The sequence below is a fragment of the Scyliorhinus canicula genome, chromosome 8, assembly GCF_902713615.1.
Source record: "Scyliorhinus canicula chromosome 8, sScyCan1.1, whole genome shotgun sequence".
Taxonomy (NCBI): Eukaryota; Metazoa; Chordata; class Chondrichthyes; order Carcharhiniformes; family Scyliorhinidae; genus Scyliorhinus; species Scyliorhinus canicula.
In genome coordinates, this window is record NC_052153.1 from 41,921,184 (window position 1) to 41,943,567 (window position 22,384).

Here is a 22,384-nt window from a genome sequence, read left to right on the forward strand (position 1 = left end):
GAACGAGAGGAGGAGGCCGTGGTCCTCGTGAGTAAGGTGGAGGGGCACGAAGCACTCCACAAGAAGTGGCAGGAACGCTTTGAGGAGCTGGATCACCGCATGAGGCGGAAAAACCTGCGGATCTTGGGCCTTGCAGAGGGGCTGGAGGGATCGGACCTGACAGCCTATGTGGCTGTAATGCTGAATTCGCTAGTGGGGGCCGGATCTCTCCATCTGCCCTTGGAGCTGGAGGGAGCGCACAGGGTGTTGGCCAGGAGGCCCAAGGAAGATGAACCCCCGCGTGCGGTGCTGGTGAGGTTCCACCGGTTCAGTGATCGGGAGTGCGTGCTGCGCTGGGCCAAGAAGGTGAAGAGCAGCAATTGGGAGAATGGGGTAGTGCGGATCTACCAGGACTGGAGTGCGGAGGTGGCTAAGCGGCGGTCCGGATTTAATCGGACGAAAGATGTGCTTTATAGAAAAAAGATAAAGTTCGGAATGTTGCCGCCCGCGCGCCTGTGGGTAACTTATTCGGACCGGCATTATTATTTCGATTCCCCGGAGGAGGCGTGGGACTTCGTGCGGACGGAGAAACTGGACTTGAACTAGGGGTTGGGGGTTGCGAGGTCGGCTGTAAGATATTAGTGCTGGTTTCTGCTGTTGCTGTGTTCTCTTTTTCTTCTGTTGTTTTCTTCTTGTTTTAGTACTTTTGCAATTTCGATATGGTTATTTACGGAGGGGTTGTTCTGCTATGTTTTTGTTTTTGTGCTGTGGGACATTGTCTGGGCTGTGTATCTTGAGGGGAGGGTCGGGGGGGGTATGTTGTATTCTATGCCGGAGTGGGGGTATGGAGTGGGGCTGATATTTGGGAGCTGCGTCAGAAGGGTGTGGTGGGGCAGTGCAAAAGCGCGGGCTTTCCTCTGGTTTCCCGTGCTGCGGGGCTGGGGGGTGGAGATGGTGACGTGGGAGGCGGGGCCTTAACTGGTTCTTCCCCGCGCTGGAGTGGTGCCAGGAGGGAGGATAGATTGGGGGATGATCCCACTTCGGGAGGGGTCGGGCTATTGGCGGGAGTTTCCGGGGTCAGCAGAAGTTAGCTGACCCACGGACGTACAATGGAGGACGGTTCGCGGCTGGGAGGGTTCCTAGCCTGGGGGGGAAGGGAGGGGGGGAAAGGGGAATACCGGGTTGCTGCTGGTAGGGTCAAGAAGGAGCTGGTGGGGGCTGGGGGGGACAGAGGTGAGGGGTTGTCGCTATGGGGACGGGGTCGAGCAGGGGGTGCTGGCCTGGGGCGGGCAGTCAACGGGCTATGGCTAGCCGACGGGGGAGGGGGGCGGGACGCCCTCTGATCCGGTTGGTCACCTGGAATGTAAGAGGGTTGAATGGGCCGGTGAAGCGGTCGAGGGTACTGGCTCACCTGAAGGGGCTAAAGGCGGATGTGGCAATGCTTCAGGAGACCCACCTGAGGGTGGCGGACCAGGTCCGCCTGAGGAAGGGATGGGTGGGGCAGGTTTTCCACTCGGGGTTGGATGTGAGGAACCGGGGAGTGGCGATTCTGGTGGGGAAAAATGTGTTGTTTGAGGCATCGGAGATGGTGGCGGATAAGGGGGGTAGGTATGTGATGGTTAGGGGCAGGCTACAAGGAGAGAAGGTGGTACTGGCTAGTGTGTATGCCCCAAATTGGGACGATGCGGGCTTTATGAGGCGTATGTTGGGACGGATCCCGGATCTGGAGGCAGGAGGTCTGATCATAGGGGGGGACTTTAATACGGTGTTGGATCCTTCACTGGATCGGTCCAGCTCTAGGACGGGTAGGAGGCCGGCGGCGGCCAAGGTACTGAAAGGGTTTATGGACCAGATGGGTGGGGTGGATCCATGGAGGTTTGTAAGGCCGAGGGCACGCGAGTACTCTTTCTTCTCCCACGTATATAGGGTCTACTCTCGGATAGATTTCTTCGTGGTGAGTAGGGGACTGATTCCGAGAGTGGAGGAGGCCGAGTATTCGGCCATTGCAATCTCTGACCACGCTCCGCATTGGATAGAGTTGGAGATGGGAGAGGTGCGAGACCAACGTCCGTTGTGGCGGTTGGATGTGGGGTTGTTGGCGGAGGAGGAGGTGTGTAGGAGGGTCCGGGCAAGTATTGAGGGGTACCTTGAGGTGAATGATGCGGGGGAGGTTCAGGTGGGGATGGTCTGGGAAGCCCTGAAGGCAGTAATTCGTGGGGAGCTGATATCCATCCGGGCACACAGGGAGAGGAGTGAGAGGGATAGACTGGTGAGAAAGATGCTGGAGGTGGACAGGAGGTATGCAGAGGCACCAGAGGAGGGACTGTTGGGGGAGAGGCGCAGCCTGCAGGCTAAATTTGATTTGCTGACCACTAGAAAGGCGGAGGCACAGTGGAGGAAGGCACAAGGGGAACATGGTGAAAAGGCGAGTAGGATGCTGGCTCATCAGCTCCGTAAGCGGGATGCGGCTAAGGAGATTGCTGGAGTGAGAGACAAGAGTGGGAATGTGGTGCGGAAGGGGGTAGAGGTGAATGAGGTCTTCAAGGACTTTTACGGGGAACTGTACCGGTCGGAGCCAACGGGGGAGAGGGGGGGAATGAAGAGGTTCCTCGACGGGCTTTCTTTCCCGAAGGTGCAGGAGGAGAAGGTGGAGGGGCTGGGTGCGCCGATTGAGCTGGAGGAGCTAGTTAAGGGGATCGGGCAGATGCAGTCAGGGAAGGCACCGGGGCCGGATGGGTTCCCGGTGGAATTTTATAAAAAGTTCGTGGACCTAGTGGGCCCCTTGCTGGTGCGGACACTCAACGAAGCGTGGGAAGGGGGGACTTTGCCCCCGACGATGTCACGGGCACTGATCTCGTTAATTTTAAAGAAGGACAAGGACCCCCAGCAGTGTGGTTCATACAGGCCCATATCTCTCCTCAACGTGGATGCTAAGGTGCTGGCAAAAATCCTGGCAACCAGTATAGAGGACTGTGTGCCAGGGGTTGTGCATGAGGACCAGGCAGGTTTTGTGAAGGGAAGGCAGCTGAACACGAATGTGCGGAGATTGCTGAATGTCATTATGATGCCGGCGATTGAGGGGGTGGCAGAGATAGTGGTGGCGCTGGATGCGGAGAAGGCCTTCGATAGAGTGGAGTGGGGGTACCTATGGGAGGTGTTGGGGAGGTTTGGATTTGGTGAAGGATTCATTAGATGGGTAAGGCTGCTATATGAGGCCCCGATGGCGTGCGTGGCCACGAATAGGAGGAGGTCGGAGTACTTCCGGCTTTACCGAGGGACCAGGCAGGGTTGCCCCTTGTCCCCCTTGTTGTTTGCACTGGCAATCGAGCCGCTGGCGATGGCATTGAGAGATTCAGAGAGGTGGAGAGGCTTGGTGCGAGGTGGAGAGGAACATAGGGTGTCGTTGTATGCCGACGACCTGTTACTGTATGTGGCGGACCCGGTGGGAGGGATGCCGGGAGTGATGGAGTTACTAGCCGAGTTTGGGACCTTCTCAGGTTATAAATTAAACTTAGGCAAGAGCGAGGTGTTTGTGGTGCACCCTGGAGACCAGGAGGAAGGAATTGGTAGGCTCCCGCTTAGGAGGGCAGGGGAGAGCTTTAGGTACCTGGGGGTGCAAGTGGCCAGGGACTGGGGGACTCTCCACAAGCATAACTTTACCAGACTGGTAGATCAGATGGAGGAGGAGTTCAGGAGGTGGGACATGCTGCCATTGTCGTTGGAGGGGAGGGTGCAGTCCGTCAAAATGACAGTGCTTCCGAGGTTCTTGTTCCTTTTTCAGTGCCTGCCCATATTTATCCCCAGGGCCTTCTTTAGGAGAGTGACCGGCAGTATTCTGAGCTTTGTGTGGGCACATGGGACTCCGAGAGTGAGGAGGGTGTTCCTGGAGCGAGGAAGGGATAGAGGCGGGCTGGCGCTGCCCAACCTTCTGGGGTACTATTGGGCAGCCAATGTGTCAATGGTGCGTAAATGGGTGATGGAGGGGGGAGGGGCGGCGTGGAAAAGAATGGAGATGGCGTCATGTAGAGGTACGAGCCTGGGTGCCATGGTAACGGCACCGTTGCCGCTCTCCCCCAAGAGGTATACCACGAGCCCGGTGGTGGCGGCGACCCTAAGAATCTGGGGACAGTTGAGACGGCATCGGGGGGAAACAGGGGGCTCGATGGAGGCTCCACTGGGTGGCAACCATCGGTTCATCCCGGGGAACACGGATGGGGGATTCAGGGGATGGCAAAGGGCGGGCATCAGCAAATTGAGGGACCTGTTGATTGGCGGGAGGTTTGCGGGCCTGGGGGATCTGGAAGATAAATTTGGCCTTCCCCAGGGGAACATGTTCAGATACCTGCAGGTAAAGGCGTTTGCTAGGCGACAGGTAGAGGGATTCCCTTTGCTGCCCTCGCAGGGGACGATGGACAGAGTGCTTTCGGGGGTGTGGGTAGGAGAGGGGAAGGTGTCTGACATCTATAAGGTAATGCAGGAGGTGGAGGAGTCGTCAGTGGAGGAGCTGAAGGCTAAATGGGAGGAGGAACTCGGGGAGCAGATAGAGGACGGGACTTGGGCGGAGGCCTTGGAGAGAGTCAACTCTTCCTCCTCATGTGCGAGGCTTAGTCTCATCCAATTTAAGGTGCTTCACCGGGCCCACATGTCCGGGACTAGGATGAGTAGGTTCTTTGGGGGTGAGGACAGGTGTACCAGATGTTCGGGGAGTCCTGCGAACCACGCCCATATGTTCTGGGCATGCCCAGCACTGGAAGAATTCTGGAAGGGGGTGGCGGGGACGGTGTCGAGGGTGGTTGGATCCAGGGTCAAGCCAGGGTGGGGACTCTCGATTTTTGGGGTTGGGGTGGAGTCGGGAGTGCAGGAGGCGAAAGAGGCCGGGGTCCTGGCCTTTGCGTCCCTAGTAGCCCGTCGAAGGATTCTGCTACAGTGGAAGGATGCGAGGCCCCCAAGCGTGGAGACCTGGATCAGTGACATGGCGGGATTTATAAAATTGGAAAAGGTCAAATTTGCCCTGAGAGGATCAACACAAGGGTTCTATAAACGGTGGCAGCCTTTTCTGGACTTCCTGGCTCAGAGATAGGTAACTGGGTCAATAGCAGCAGCAACCCGGGGGGGGGGGGGGCATTATTGTAGTGTTTATTCTGTAACTTTATAGTGTGTTAATTTGCGTTGTTGTTAAAATGCTGGGTTGTTCATGGGGATGGGGCGAATGTATATGATTGTTAATATTATTGTTATTTTCGGTATTTTACTAAGGTGCGTTATTGTTGTATAAAATCAAAATTTCTCAATAAAAATTATTTAAAAAAAAAAAAAAAGAATTAAGCTGTATGAATAAGATCTGTAAATTAGCTTGTGTCGTTAGAATATTTGGCCATTATGCTTATAAAAAAATTTATTTTCCAGACGTGAGTTGCCATTCACAAAAACTGGGCATCTTGCAAACCTATGGAATGAAAACAAACCAGTTAAGATTGGACGGGATGGGCAGGTATACAAATCTAACTATTCAGACTTCTTGCAGACTTCAAATTGTTTGTGTTTTTTAAAAAACTCTTTTGGGTCTTTTTTCTAGGAAATTGAACCTGAATGTGGCACGCAGCTTTGTCTTCTGTTTCCACCGGATGAAAGCATTGACTTGTATCAGTTCATTCATAAAATGCGGCACAAGAGAAGAGTGCATTCTCAGCCACGATCAAGAGGTCGACCTTCTCGGCGTGATCCTGTCCGGGAAGTGGGAAGGTTAGAAACGTTCTTTGGACTGATAGTAGGCACTTGTATTGGAATAACATGATGGAGCACTAAGAGTCACCATTCATGGTACCAGCGATACAGAAGATCACTTTAAAATCCTCATGCCAAGCTGCATGGACTAGTCTGTGGCTTCAGTGAGGATTGCACAGTCTACCCTTGACAGCTGTGGGTGCTTTCGCAGTGGCTATTCGTCTTCAAGAGTGAAAGAGTGGAGCCATACGTGGTTAAAGCATAATTGTCCAGAATGAACTGTAATAAAGAAATGGGGTGATCATGTTACTGTTTCCAATATATGCGTACAGAGTGGTACATCCTGTACATATACTGGGATAGAGGGAGCTTTGAGGCATTGTGTAGAACTAATGAAATTTTGGTGTGGTAGGTGAAGTGTAAACTTTATCTTTAATGGTAAACATGCATTTATAATCTTGTGAAAGCCTTTTCTTTCAGGTGTATTCCTGTGGATAATAATGTGCTCTGGGACTGTAAAAGGATCAGTATCTATTAATTTTGCAGAAGATGACATCTCATTTTGGGTTAAGTTATTTTATCTTGGTCAAGAAGAGCATTAAATATGGGACTCTTTCACTTGGTGCTACACCCTGGTCACCGTGATGCATACACCTATTGAAAGTATTCCTTAAAATGTATTAGTCACAGTGAATACATTTCCATCAAGCTGCTGAGCTCTGAAAGCATCCACGTGATTAGGTATTTTATAAAAGGGAAAATCGATGGCCATTGGAGACCTGGCAACAAACCAAAGTGTGGATGTTGCTGAGTCCGTGTGCGATCTTCCTAGATGTCCACAGTGCCTCTGGACTTTTACAGTTTGAAGCCATCTCACTGAGCACTGCTTATGAACAGTATACAGTTTCCCTCCTAATCCTGGGGGGAGAAAAGGGGTGTTAACACGGTGAAAAAAGCGGAGAATTTCAAAGAACTGATGTAACCACTCTGCTTAGGGATTTTGCCTGTAGCCATCTATCAAACGACAGATTTAAGTCTTTCAGTACCCTCCACTCTGTCAAAGGACTATGGATTGATGTAGTTTGCTGGGATGCAGCCTTTGACAAATGTTTTCTTTTATGAAACGCACCTGTGGTAGGTAGAAAATAATTCAACAATGGCCCATTTCATTGATGTAGTGGACTGTCGATTAGGTAGGAGGAAACCTGGCAGTGCCCCTCTCTTTGTGGCTATTATGGACTGTGCGGCCAGCTGTCTTTTGAAGTTATGAGCCAAGGGGTTCACTGTGCTGTTTTAAAGGTCTTGTGAATGGAATTTATTCTTTTTTTTGCACTGGACTGCAATAGCATTGCTACCACAGCACCTCTACTCAGCCTGCCAGGCCCTCCTTTTATGTTTGTGGCTCACATCATAAGTCATTAGTTGGGACTGCTTTATGAACTTTACTGTCAAATTAAAACCTTCGTTGCGTGGTCAAAAATCAACTACAAGAAGCGGTATGTTCCTCCTTTAACCAGCATTTTTATATGAACTTGCTATTGTTGCCCTTGTTTTGTTTTGAATGATAGGGTGAGAAAAATCCACTTTTTCTTCATCACTCATGAGTTATTGGGTAGTTGCTTTCTCTTAATTTGTTAATATTATGAATCTTTTTATCTTCCAAAATATCTCCCTCTAATTTCTGTTTATTCAAAGCTGGGTAACCTATCTTAAAAATTGGTTTAATCAACTCCCTCCTTATTGCAATTACATGCATCGTTCTCAAATTTTTAATCCATTCACATAATTAATAGGCATTCCCATGTCAAATCTGGTAGATTTACTTGATTATTTTGAAGCTTTAATGTAAATATTGGTAATTTGGAATGTCTAGTTGACATCGAGATTGTAACACCTTGTAACTCCATTCAAAAGCGAGAATAGATGTAGAATTAATGAATTTTTCTCACCGCGAAAGCTTTTTTTATGCTTTACTTTTTGTTTAATATATAAAAACATATGCAACAGAAAGCTGGAGAAAAGTCATTTAGTATGAGCATAATTGACATCACTCTTCCTGTTGACTTTCAGGCTATTAAGACTTCCAGGGCATTTTGTTTAATATTTTTGTGTTTTTAATGTTTTATCCCCATGGAGACAGTAGGAATCGAATGTGACTTTAAAGAGCACACTTGAATGAATCCCATTGTGTGAATGATAAAATTTGACTTTCATGGTTTTTCACCATTATTTGTTAATTTGTCATAACTTATAATACAAAATACTAATTTTAAAACTGACTGCACATGTCCTGTTAGCAGAAAGAGAATAGGCAAAATTAAGTTTGGTTTCGAGTTTTTAAAAAAAGGTTGTGTTGTAATTTGAAACTGGGTCTCAATTGCATCTTCCGCTTTGTGGGGATAAAATTATATTTGGACAGCTGTATTTTAATCTATACATATAAAATATTTGAAATGTTTATTCTCAGCCAGAATCATTAAGAATGAACAAAACATACATCTCTTCTTCGTGTTCATGTGGTAACTTGTGTTTTGCATTTCAACTTTATGAAAAATGTTTCTTTTTTAAAGTAAGCTTTCTGTTGCCATGATATACATAAAACTGGGCCATCATGAAATGCAGTCGGTCACTTGTGTGTTCAAATGTTTGGTTGTAATTTTCTTTGATTTTTTGTTGTTGAAATCTTAAGATTTAATTTTAACTAACTATCCTGCACTGTTTTAAAATGAGCATGGCAGTGTTTTCTTAAACTGGGTTTAATGCACTGCTAGCGAGACATATCAGCACAAAGATCCAGCTGATCATATTAAATTGTTTCATTGGCACAATAATACTGATTAATGAAACGCAGGAAAAACAAATCCCATTATATGTTTGCATTTCTTGATTGCTATCTTACATTTGTCAGCCTTTTCAATTGTGTTCATCAAGTTGTTTTATAATGATTCTGTTTACCTAATTTACGTAGGCGTCGAGCAGAGGAATTTGACTCATATAACACCAGAAAGAGACCAAGGATTGACTACCCACCAGAATTCTCACAAAGACCAGGTCATTATCTTGTAGCATATTGAAGCTTTTGAGTTAGAAATGTGGCATTTGAATGAAGTTTACCCTCACTCATAACTACAGTTATTTGATCTGCAAGGATACCTTAATGTGAGGTACATTGAGCTGTGCAATTGTACTTGTGAGTCTGTGTACACTTGCTCAAATTATCCATTCAAATCATGCTACATGTTTCCTAATCAAAATACTAATCATGCATTATAGAAACCTCAGGTAAGTACAAGTATGTCACACACTACAAGTTTCTTGTGTCCATTTCAAATGTATGGTTAGTGCTGTGACTATGTATAAGGTACATTTATTTGCTGGTTAACATTGGAAGCTTTAAATAGTACTGAGCAGATTTGACCAAATAAAGGTGAGTAATGAAAAGGGAAATAAATGCCTGAAGCTGTTGACAAGAGAGATAAAGTTAAATCATTTTCAATAGTCTAGGTGCAACCAGTTGAATTCCACAGTCTGGCTATTATTCTTGATTTGAATTACATATTACTGTTAGGCTTTTTGTGTTTAAATAGTTAAGTGAACAGCACTGTACAGAGGACATAAGAAATCAGGTACATTGTATGGCACTGCAGTCAAGCTCTCCCTTCAGTGACTTAGTTGAACCAGTTGGAATTTTGCCTCTTTGTGGTGGGATTTGAATTTATTACCATTAGGTAGCAGGCCCATTGTCAAGAACATTAGACCGATAATAGCTGGTGCTTTTCATTACCAACTTGCATTTATATCTTTATGCAGTTACATTGTGCTCTTACTGCAGTTTATTGTCCAAAGGGGCTTCATGGGAATATTATACTAAATTCCACATGATTTTAGGACAACTCACCAAAAGCTTGGTCAATGTACATTTATAAGAGCGACGTAAAGGAGAGGAGGTGGGATGTTTATGGGGGGAATTCTACAGTTTAGGCCATCGGCTGCCAATGGTGGATCGATTAAAAATGACGCTGGAAGTGCAGAGAAAGGGCTAATACATGTAATGATTTTTAGTTAGAGTTAATTATCAGAAGAATGTGTGGTTATATTCATTCTTTCTAATCCAGAGTTTTAATCTGGATTAGAAAAGATAAAATTACCATTGAACCTTAGAATGATGCAGCACAAAAGCCACACAGCCTAGCATACCTATGCCAGGTCAGAAGCTATTAAATTAGACCCATTTATCAGCTTGCTCTTGTAGCCTCTTTGAGTTACTTGTTTAATTCCTATGGGAAAGATCTATTGTCATCTTTCAAGCAATGCTTTCTAGGTTACAACATATTTTAAACATTCTGTGGGTTTCCATTTAATAATAACTTCAATCAGTTATCAAATCTGTGTCTTCTGGTTAGCAACTCTTCTGCCATTGTAAATAGTTTCTCCTAACTTGCATCCCAAGAAACTGTTTAACAAGAAACCTTTCCAAATTTTGGAACACGGCCATCAAATCTCCCTTTAAACCTCTTGTGCTTCATTGAGATAAGTTATTGACATATTCTTCTTGAAGTATTAGCCTTTTGTTTATCTCTCTCAAAAATAAAACTTTGGTTCTGGTCTACGATTTTATTTGCAAAATTCAATATAATTTAGGTTTTTGGATTTTACTGTTATCGGCAGATTTCCACTTGGGAAATACAATTCAGGAATGCATCATTTTCAAAAATGCCTGCAATTTTCTTGTATAAGTAGTGGGTTAAATGCTGTTTATTGATAAATATATGGATCTGAAAGTGTATCAGCCAAGTATTTTGAGAAGTCCTTATTGGGGATGTGTGGTGCGAGATGAGCATAAAATGAAAATAAATTAATGCAGTAACTGAAGCTGTTGTGTTATTGTACCAGTGTCTTTGTTGTAGATTTGATATGCTAATGCTCCTTTTGTTGAACTTTGCATAATGTAAGGTGTTTTGCGAATTAGGGAGTCGGTGTGCCCTGTAAAATCTGACTTTAAGGGGAGGTGTACTAATCTATGCCCAAATTCCAGAAGTGTGCTATTTTCAAAAAAAAAGATTCTGCACTAGAAGTGCTTCAGTTAAATCTAACCCCAGACTACTTGCAACTCATGCTAACTTGTTCAGCTCCAAATGAATAAAAAAAATGTAAGAACTTTTCTTTCTATGCAGAGCACTGCTATCACACTCCACACTGATCAAAATAACCTCCTAATGTGCTTCCTTCGTAACTTTCTCTTAACAAAATGAGCGATCAGGCAAACTTCATGCTTATCCCATTCTAGAGTTTTGCTAGCTTGACAATAATTGGTGGAAGAATTTGGGGTTTAATGTATGATTACTTTTTTAACCAGTTGATTGGATCAGTGTAATTGCATACAACAGTGTAGAGGCTCACATGAACAATCAACAAGTAAATTGGTATACAGAAACCGTATGTTTTACTTTGCACAAGATGCTTGCTATACACAAGACTTTATCAATCGCTCATGTTAAAAATTTATTGCAAATTTTATGTAGTTGCAGGCTCTTGCCACGAGATGCCAAAGCACACATCAATTTGGGAAACGCCATAGGCAATTTACTCATTGTTTAAAAAATAAGGAAACCAGTCCAATGCTACTACAAATGACCATGAAGAGGTTTTTGTATTTTTAAGTGAGAGCTGTGGCATTGCATTTGCATAATCTGATTTTTTTGTAATTTTACAGAAATGGTGTTTCTCCAACTATGCAGTTACTTTTAAAATTACTGTTTAGACTTGGCTATGAACGGAATGTAAAAATAATTGTGTTGATTAGTTAAAAAATGAACTAATGCCAACTCGCAAAAGTAGCTATTTCAGAAACTCAATGCACGTTGACAGAATGGACTAGTTTGTGGAAAATATTTTTGGAATTCCGCTCTAAAGGCTGAATGTTAAACCTGTTAAGCAAATGACTGGAAATCCAGGTAAAAATAGACGTGAATAAAGTGGGTCGAGATATTTGAGTATTGTGCAGTTAGGCCATCAGTTAGGTACTGCACGTTGTAAGTGCTATTCTTGTTTGCTTTTCAATTTATTTTCACCATTATAGTATATATTTTCCTCAGACCTATTGCAATGGCAATCATTTTCGTGTTCAGAGATTAGGATTCTCTAGAATAGTTTCTCCAAAAATAATTATGAAAGGGAGGATTTTCTTACTGAATCTCAATTTTCTCAAAATCTGAGTCATGCATTTTTAAAAAGATAATGACAAAGCTTTGCTGTGTTTGAAATGAGTTTCCTTTTTAAATTATGCATTGTCTGAAAGTCTGGACTACTTCAATTGAAAGCTGGAATGGGCATGCATGTGTTAGATTTTTTTAATGCTACCTTTGTTTAATTAGTGACTTTGCCCCAGTTAAAGTGTAATCTTAATTAAACAATTCTCAGTTAGTACAGAAAATGCTGGACTAGGGGGTTATTTAAAGAAAGATTGCAGAGGAAAGAAGGCATTTTTAGTACCTTATTTCGCGTGAACTGCCTGAGTTGATACAATGGATCTTAATGGAAGAAGAATAATGAAAGATCCAGGATAAGCCGCTCAGTAGACTTGCGTAATTCTATTTACTGTAAAGCTGATTTAAATTTAGAGTTCCAATATTCTTGTACTGCTTCAATTTTTAGTCCAGGTAAAGTTAGGAATTGTTGCAATAAATATTTATTCCTGGTGCCATGTCTTGAAGGTTTTTTTTCATTAAGGGAAGGAACACAATGCAGGAAGTGTGAATTAAATGGCATAATTGTAAAATATTGGGTTAGTGACCTAAGTGACTAATTCAGTTCTTGAGATGCTGAACTCTGACTCTTCCAGATCAATATCCATGAAGAGTTGTCAGAGCCTCCTGCTTAAAATGAAATGTTCAAAGTGAGGAACAAGCACAAGAAATTACCTATAGCATTGTCCATGGTTAATTTTTTATTAGATACAAGAATGGTGATGGATTTGGACAAAACTTGAAACTCATTCCATGGTTTCCTAATCACAGCTATATCATAAAAGTTGACTGAGCAAAATTGAATGGACATAAGTGGTAAATGTTGATAAATCATGATGTGAAACAGACAACGGAATATACAAGAGCCTAGATGATCCAAAGTTGTTTGTAAATTGATTTCCGAGGCATACTTGGAATCCTGAAGGCTAGTGTAGGTAGAAAAATATTTTTAAATGCATGCAACACTTTTTGAAGGTTGGAAAAGTGAAGTTGTTTACATTCTGCTGATTAAAACAGGAATTGTCGAAATGTTCCTGTTAGCTGTGCTAATGAAATGGTTTCCTATATAAATGATCATTATGCAAAACATTTCTTGTTAATATGTTCATCTTTGGGCAGGCTACATGAAGGATCCACGGTACCAAGAAGTTGAGAGGTAGGTTGTCTAAGTTAAGCATATCACTCATTCAAGTTTTCATTTCTCTTGCATGAATTCATTCATAATGTCAGAATTTTATATCCCTACAGACGATTTTCCGGTGTTAGACGTGATGTGTTTCTAAATGGAGTAAGTCATTTTCCCTAAAATTTCAAACCTTGGAATTGCTGTAACATTTGAATTAATGTATTGGTAAATACATTTCAAAGTCTGATTTCAATCTGCTAATATGTCTTTCATTCACAGTCCTACAATGATTATATGAGGGAATTTCATCACAGCATTGGTCCACCACCACCGTGGCAAGGAATGGTGAGTAGCAAAAATATGCTGTACTTGGTAGAGGACTTTTGCTCCTGATTGTTTGGTAATTAAAATCTGACAAAACTCTGATTATAAGTTGAAGAAGGTGACTTTATTACCGCTTTCCTTAGCCTGTCCTTTGTCATTCACCCCTCAAAAGGGTTATCTTTGGACATGTAAGAAATTCAAATCCTCTGGCCCTGATTTTGCTCCCAGCAAGAAGAAAAACAAAATTTTGTTTTGTTTCCTTGCAACCCAGTCTGGCCCCATGCACCTGTTATTTCTGAAATGCCAATTCTTGACATGCTTCATAGTCGGTTGTAAACCAGACTAAATGGTAACTGGTCCAGCATTTGAAGAAATGTCTTACAGTCTGGCGATGAAGTTATCCTCTCTTGCCTCCCTCGTACTGTGAAAGCAAACTTGGCTGCTTTTGGGCTAAGTATAGTGATGTTAGCCTTGGGCTTAATGATGTCCTATGCTGTTTGCACCCATTCTTGCTAAGTAGAATCTTATGATTGTGAGCCCTTTGGGATTAAAATGCTACCATTAACTCAATAGTGGGTGGACTAAATATCCTTAACTTCAAACAGACCTGAAAATGAAGACACGCATGCTGCATTAACATTTTGTATCTTTCTCATTTACAGCCACCATATCCTGGTATGGAGCAAGCTCCACATCATCCTTATTACCAGCACCACCCTCCACCACCTCAGGCGCATCCACCATATTCTGGACATCATCCAGTTCCACATGAAGCCAGATACAGAGACAAGCGAGTGGTATGTGCAGTAGGTGTAATTTTATCAAAATTACGGCAACCGTTTTACTGATCGTTGATGTTCTTTGAAGTAACAAATCCAAGTGTTGCTGTGACTGTTATTTTATGCTGTTCCTCTGAAATTATGTAGAAATAAAAGCACACTGACCTATTTAATCAACATTGGAGAAATTATATGACAACTGTGGTTAGGAAGTATATTCTTAAATGATTTCTTTGCATCATGGTTAAGTGAGCATTTTAGAGAATTTCTTTTAATTGCAGTATTTAATAAATTGGCTAAAACTCTAGATTTTTTGTTATCTCAAGTTGTGTTGCACATTAGGAAATACTTTTGTTTTTTCTTGGCACCAGTGGAAAGAATGTGGCTGTAGGGAATGGAGGTTGGTTAAAGGGCAGAAAACTAATGGTTAATTTTGTTTTTTGATTTGGAGAATGGTAAATAGTGATGTTCCCTGGGGTGGATGCTGTGGTATACTGTTAACTCTCCACAATGTATAAAATAATCTGACTTCTAACTACTGAAGTCATAAATGGTGAGCATCATTCTATGACGAGGATTGAAGTGCCATGTTTGGCCATGCAGTGAAGAAAGGGCTTTCCTTTTATTTTGCATTGCCTTGTCATTGTGTCTGGTATTGAAATATCAGTCTGGTTTCTGATACTACGCATGTAAACCACATAAGACTCAAATTTCTGTTACCGGCTCAGATCGTAGAATTTGCTGTTCAAAGAACCAAAAGTACAGTTCAGAACAAATATACAAGTAGAGGTGAAAGTTGGATTCATTAAGTTCAGTCATTGTCAATTTGGAAATTTAGGCATCTACTTTAAAATTATTTTCAAAAATGAAAGGACCGGTAGTAAGTTTGAGAATATCCTGGAGCACTTAAACATTATTGCTCAGAGCAGGTAGAAGATTCACAAATAAGGTATAGTTAGGAAAAATAACTACACTTGGCAACGTATTCATGGTGCTTAATCCTTTTTAAATTTGCAATTAAACCTATGCTATTGTAATGGCTCCAGTCACTTACCTACCACTGTGCGGGATATTAAACAGATTTTATGGAGAGTGATGATCTAATATTTCGGAAACAGTGTCTTGTACTTGATTTCTATGGACATATGATTGACCTAATATCTTTTGGGTGGTAACTGTCAAGTGCACTGCTGCCTTTATTTCGTAACGAACTAGGGGATTGGCATTTGCTGTTGTATATATGTAGTCCATATTTAAATGCTATCTTGAGTCTCGACGAGAAGAGTTTCTCGACTAGAAGTGTTCTAGCTGTTACTCTTTACAAGAAGAAATAATAAATTTTTTTAGTTACCATTCTTATTCATTCCAATAGCATGACTATGACATGAGAGTAGATGACTTCCTTCGTCGCACTCAAGCAGTTGTCACCAATCGCCGAAGTAGACCACGGGAGAGAGAGCGAGAGCGTGAACGGCCTCGAGATAGCCGACGAGACAGGGAACGTGATCGAGGCAGGGAACGTGAACGTGAAAGGGAAAGGATGAGAGAGAGAGAAAGAGACAAAGAACGAGGAAGATATAGGAGATAACTTGTCGGCTGAAGCACTGCCCATATTATTGTGTTTACAGTAGCAGAAAAGTGTTTAGAACTGTTCCTTTTTTTATTTTTATTTTTTTAAGTTAAATTACATATTGGAACTTATTATGACCCGTGTACATCTATTGCTTTCATGCATGTGGGACTATATCAACTGAATTTTGAACCAGAAGCACAGATTTTTGTAGAGGGATGTTTCAGGGGGAGGGATGCAGTTTTCTGATGACTTATTGTCATCTGTGAATGTTAATGTCTAATCAAAAATATTTGCCCTCTGTTCAGTTGAAAGCTGTGAGGAACAAATCTGCACTTGGCGTAGACTTTGTTGTATGTAGTTGCACATGGATTAATGAGGAAAATATTGCTGCTAATAAGTATGCAAGTTAAGTATAATGGGCTGATTGTGTGACCTTGTTATGTTGTAGCAAGTAACTTTTTTTTAAACTCCATTTAGATTTCAACTTTTTTCATTGTTAATGATGAAAGCAATATTCAAAGACACTATTACAATCCAGTTTTAACTTTTTTAAGAGAAGAAATCCCTTGCTTAATAGCATTTAATCAATGCTAAAGTTCATTATTTTTCCTCCCAAAATTAAAAAAGCACGCAGTGGCCTGATAGATTTACTGTAAGTTTATGGTAGAAGATTGTTACATTACCTTTAACTGCAAAACTTTTGTACAAAATAAATGAGAAAACTGATCACTTTCAGTGTGTGTTGCTTTATTACATAAAGAAGTGGTGTTGAAGAAAGTGATACTTCCTTTGTACTTTCTGATGTAAAGTAGATATTCAGATAATGTCTTTTGGTATGAAAATGTTTCATGTAGATAGTCTGGACCAACATTTCTAAATTAATAAATTGTTAAATATGCTAACCTTATTTGCATGTCTAAAAAGTTTGGATGGTTTTCATTTCCTAAAGCATCCACACATGAAGATAGATAAATTGTTACCCATAGTATTTTGTTCTTTATGCTCAATTGTTATATTTCAGAATTCTTTTGCTTCAATTTTAATAAATTGGCTCTGGACATTTCCCTTTTGACATTCTCCTGCGTTCTTCCATGAATGTCATTTTAAAAAAATATAATTATAACGAAAATTCAGGCAACTCTTCTGCACTGGAATGATCTGGAAAGCTTCCTCTGATTGCTTGTATAGTAATGTAACATTACAGTTAAAGGATTTGCTGATTGCTCATCGTATCTTGGAAAAGTGGGAACAGAATGTTTGCCTGGTTTTGGTATCATTCCATTAAAACATCATTGCTTTTACTTGTCTTGAAATAAAGTTACTGTTACAAAACTGATCGATTGTAGAATCCCAAGTTTAAATGTGAAAAGTAGGCTTGATTTCAATCTTGTTTCTCGCATATTAACTGTAACCTGTAGAAGACATTGATTGTCATGGGGAATATGCAAAATGCCATCACATATAAAAGATGCACGAGATGTAACCAAACCATAAGGGTGTCTTGAGTCAAAATTATTGATTTCTTTATCTTCTGAACAAATATTTGGGAAAGTTGTATTTAAATTAGATTGGAAATCGTGTATTCGCAGCTGTTTTAATGTTAGTGAGCTGATTGACACAGTTTCCAGAGATTGAAGGTGGTCAGTAATTGATCAAACCCCTCATCCATTTTGTGTTGAAAATTTCCAATGTGCTTGAATAATTGACATAGTTCTTTGACAGATGCATAAAATTTCAGGCACCAACACCAGCAGTTATGTCTTTATTTTTTTTTAAACTGCTACGCCAAACTTAAAATGTTAAACAGCTTTATTACAGTAATTGGAAATTATTTTGGCCAAACATGAAACCTATTAATGTGGGAAAGTGTTCATTAACTTGTGTGAAAATACATTTTGTACACTAAATTGTGAACAGTTAAACAACAATAGCTTGATATGTTCACTTGTTTGGAAATAAAATATCTTGATTAGTTTCTGGATTCATTTTACCATGTTAATCTTCAGTGTGTGAGAATTTGTGCAAAAGATGCTGTATATACAGTTCAATAATGACCATTGTTATTATATCCCTCAAATATGATGTTTGTGCACATATAGGTATTTGACAGTACATAAATTTGTAGTATGAATCCTGGAATGTCATAAAATTTAATCCCATGTTCCGAGTAATTTGTGCAACTCAATTTGTTGACATTATTCAGTCTTGAGTGTTCAGATTTAAAAATTATCTGTACCAGTGCTAAAAGCTTCTTTCCAAACCTGTAAACCTGCAGAATTCAACTGTTTCTAACTTTTAGATTGACAATAAAATTTGTCTGTGATCTGGGTCTCGATTACCAGAGCGAGAGGAGGTGGCATGTGACTACAGATTGAACAACCATCGTTGTCCTAAATCCCTAATACATTTTTATAGAGAAAAAAATAATATTCCAAATCTTATTATTTGGAAAGTTAAGTTGTCATGGTTGAGAGATTGCATTAGGAGCAGATATACCTATTTGGATAACGAGTTGTTTATTTTTAATGAAAATCAATTTAAAGTGCCCAATTGTACCTTTTTCCAAATTAAGGGACAATTTAGCATGGCCAATCCACCTACCCTGCACATCTTTGGGGTGGGGCCCTTGCAGACATGGGGAGAATGGGTGGTACGGTAGCACAGTGGTTAGCATCGTTGCTTCACAGCACCAGGGACCCGGGTTCAATTCCCGGTTTGGGTCACTGTCTGTACGGAGTCTGCACGTTCTCCCCGTGTCTGCGTGGGTTTCCTCCCACAATTCCTGAAAGATGTGCTTGTTAGGTGAATTGGCCTACTTGTCACACTTAAAAGATTATTATTAATGTGCAAACTCCACACAGACAGTGACCCGGGTTTGAGATTGAACTCGGCGCCGTGAGGGAGCAGTGCTTGAGCAATTTTTGGATGCACAAAATATAGAATTAACTAACTGCCTTTATGACTTTGTTAACAATTTGGACTGAAATGCAAAACTGGCCACTAAGCCATTGAGGTGAAAATTCTTTGTGCTGATGTGCTTCACCGGTAGTGATATTTGGTTTTTATTAGAACAAATTAGTTTTGTGATAAATACTTAGGTAATTTAGCAGGTTTATGTTCTTGTCTGATATAACATTACGTATGCCAGTAAATTAACATATGTTTGGATCAAATATGCATGCACATTTTTGTAACATCCCACAGTTGTGTTTTTTAATAAACAATTTTAATGAGGTTTTTTTTGGCACTGTAAACAGTACAATTACAGAACGAGAAAACAAAAGGACTGCACAATAAACAAAGTACGTAGTGCAATTGCCAAAACCCGTCCCACCCAGATCTGCCTAATTGACCCCCTATACTACCTTCCCCTAACCCCCCCCTCCCCCGCTGATGATTAATTCTCCTCAAAAAAGTAAATGATTGGTTGCCACCTCTGGGTGAACCTAACAACGACCCTTTTCTCCAAGCCCAGGAAACTCGCCATGTCTGACAGCCAGGCTTCCTACTCCGAGGGATTTGAGTCCCTCCAAAGGCTACCAGGGAAACAAAGACCAAAACGTCAGCCTCTTTCACCCCTGGACTTTTGGGGCCTCTGAAACCCCAAAGATCGCCACCTCTGGACTCATTGCCACCCTAATGTTCAATACTCTAAACATGACATCCTCAAACCCCTGCCAGTATCTCCTAAGTTTTGGACATGCCCAAAATGTGGACATGGTCTGCCGGTCCTCTCGGACAGTTTACACACCTGTCCTCTATGCTGAAGAATCTGCTCATCCGTGACACTGTCATGTGGGCCCAGTGGATGACCTTAAATTGAATCGGGCTGAGCCTGGCACATGTTGCAGTCCCATTAACCCTGCTCAGCGCATCTGCCCTCAGGCCTTCCCCAATCTCCCCTCCCAACTCCTCCCTTGGAGGAGGTAAACCAATCATTTACCTCAGCTCCTTGGTCCGCGTCTCCTCCACCCCCATGAGCTCCTTGTAAATAACTGAGACACTTCCCTCCCCCACCCATCCTCCAGACAGTACCCTATCTTGGAACCCCTTAGTGGAAAAGATGGCACCTTCCTGCGCAAAAAGTCCCGCACCTGAATATACTGGAATTCATTCCCCCCCCTCGTCAACCCAAACTTGGCCTCCAGCATGCTCAAGCTAGGGAAGCTCCTAAGAACTAATCTCCCCTCTACCAAACCCGAAATCCCCTGTCCAACCTCCCCAGGGCAAACTGATGGTTGTCACATATTGGGGACCAGACGAATGCTGTTGCTCCCACGTGCCTCCACTGTCCCCAGATCCAAAGAGCTGCCACCACTGCAGGACTGGTGGAGAAGCGCGCCGGCGGGAACGGCAGAGGCGTCACCAATGCCCCCTGACTGGTACCCCTACATGAGGATGCCTCAGCCCGTTCCCAAGTCGACCCCCCCCCATCACCCACTTCCTTATCATGGCTACGTTGGCTGCCCAATAATAGTTGCTGAAATTTGGCAGTGCAAGCACCCCTTCTCTTTCCACCGCCCTCCCCAGTTCCGCTTGAGCATCACACTCTTCATTCACGGGGACTTGCCCGCCCATACCAAAGCCCAAAATGATCTTGCTTACCCTCTTAAAAAAGGAACGTGGAATGAAAATGGGGAAACACTGGAACATGAATAAGAACCTTAGGATGACTGCCATTTTAACTATCTGTACTCCCAGCTTAACGACAGCGGGAGCGCATACCACCTCCAGCACTCCTCTCGCATCTGATCTGCCAGTCGGGAAAGGTTCAGCTTGTATAGCCGACCCCAATCCCGCGCCACTTGTATGCCCAGAGCTACCTGAAACTGTCCCCAACTAACCTGAACGGCAGCTCCCTCAGCCGGTCCCCTTGGCCCCTCTCCTGAACTATAAATATTTCACTTTCGTCATATTCAACTTGTACCCCGAAAACCGGCCGAATTCCCCCAGGGTTGCCATGATTCCGTCCATCCCCGCCATCGGGTTGGAAAAGTGCAAGAGCAGGACGTCTGCGCACAATGAAACTCTGTGCTCCCCCCCCTCCAAACCAGCCTGTTCTAACTCTGAAGCCCTCAGAGCAATTGACAGCGTCTTTATAGCTAGCGCAAGCAGCAGTGGGCAGAGGAGGCACCCTGTCCCGTGGTGCAGTCTAAAATAGTCGGAAGTCCTGTTAGTCCTCTCACTCTCCTCCGGGGCCTGATACAGCAGCCTGACCCAGTCGATGAAACCCACCCCAAATCCAAACCGTCCCAGCACCTCCCATAAGTAGTCCCACTCTACCCAGTCAAATGCCTTCTCCATGTCCATTGCCATCACTACCTCCACCTCCTTTCCCTCTGGGGGCATCATGATCACATTGAGCAATCTTCTTATGTTGCCTATCTTTAACGAACCCTGTTTGGTCTTCCCTAAGAACACTGCATACAATCCTCAATCCTAGTGGCCAAAAGCTTTGCCAGCAGTTTGGCATCCATGTTAAGAAGGGAGATCGGCCTATAAGACCCACACGACTCCGGGTTCTTGTCCCGTTTTAAAATCAAGGAGATGGTAGACATCGACATCGTCTGGGGCAGCACCCCTCTGTCCCTTGCCTCATTAAAAAACCTTGACCAGCAGCGGCCCCAATATCCCGGAGAACTTTTTATAAAATTCTACCAGGTACCCATCTGGCCCCGGGGCTTTACCTGACTGCATGGCCTTTAAACCCTCAAATATCTCCTTAGCTCTGATTGGGGTGCCCAGCCCTTCTATTAGCGCCCTACCCACTTTTGGGAATGTCAGGCCGTCGAAGTAGCGTCTCATCCCCTCCGGCCCCGCGGGGGGCTCCGAGCTATAGAGTCTGCTATAAAAGTCCTTGAAAGGCCTGTTCACACCTGCCGCATCCCCTACCAAGTTACCGCCTCCATCCACCACTTTACCTATTGCCCTAGCTGCCTCCCTCTTTCTGAGCTGCTGCTGCTGGCTTTCCACGTTCATATACCGCACACCTCCTTTCTGAGCTGCTCCACTGCCTTACCCGTGGACACCACCCCAAACTCCGCCTGCAGCGTCTTCCATTCCCTTGAGCTCCGCACTCGTGGTTCCCGCATACCTCCTGTCAATTTGCAGGATCTCCGCTAACAGTCGGTCCCAATCTGCCCTGTCCGTTTTGTTCCTGTGAGCCCGGATTGAAATCAGCTCCCCCCCTCACCACTGCCTTGAGCGCCTCCCACACCACCGCTGCTGAGACTTCCCCTGTCTCGTTGACCTGCAGGTAGTTTTGTGTACACTTCCTCACCCTCTTGCAAACCCCTTCATCCGCCAGCAGTCCCACATCTGGCATCCACTGCGGATGCTGGAAGCATTCTTCACTCACCTGTAGCTTGACCCAATGCGGGGCATGGCCGAAAATGGTGATTGCCGAATAGTGCGCATCCACCACCCCTGTCAGTAGATCCCTGCTCAGTATTTTAAAAAATAATAAAAATAGATCTGGGAGTAGACCCTATGGACGTGCGAGAAAATGGAGAACTCCTTCCCTGTCGGCCTTCTAAACCTCCACGGGTCGACCCCCCCCCCCCCAACCCCCAAATCTGTTCCATGAACTCCCTCAGCTCTTTTCCCATTGCTGACATTCTGCCTGTTTTTGAGC

General features: G+C 43.3%; 1 protein-coding gene across 6 annotated transcripts in view; it reads left to right on the plus strand.

Annotated features, from left to right (window-relative positions):
• The window catches only part of ythdc1 (YTH domain containing 1), an 81,936-nt gene extending 64,202 nt beyond the window's left edge, over positions 1-17,734 (plus strand). For 4 of the 6 annotated variants that reach the window (XM_038804432.1, XM_038804434.1, XM_038804437.1 and 1 more), the window contains 8 exons: positions 5,386-5,470; positions 5,555-5,721; positions 8,672-8,754; positions 13,068-13,104; positions 13,197-13,236; positions 13,354-13,419; positions 14,061-14,204; positions 15,550-17,734. In XM_038804432.1, coding sequence (XP_038660360.1) covers positions 5,386-5,470; positions 5,555-5,721; positions 8,672-8,754; positions 13,068-13,104; positions 13,197-13,236; positions 13,354-13,419; positions 14,061-14,204; positions 15,550-15,765 — 838 coding nt within the window. In that variant the 3' untranslated portion in view covers positions 15,766-17,734. The remainder of the gene's footprint in view (positions 1-5,385; positions 5,471-5,554; positions 5,722-8,671; positions 8,755-13,067; positions 13,105-13,196; positions 13,237-13,353; positions 13,420-14,060; positions 14,205-15,549) is intronic. The other 2 variants (XM_038804433.1, XM_038804436.1) reach the window with 1 other exon arrangement.
• Positions 17,735-22,384: the final 4,650 nt, after the last annotated feature.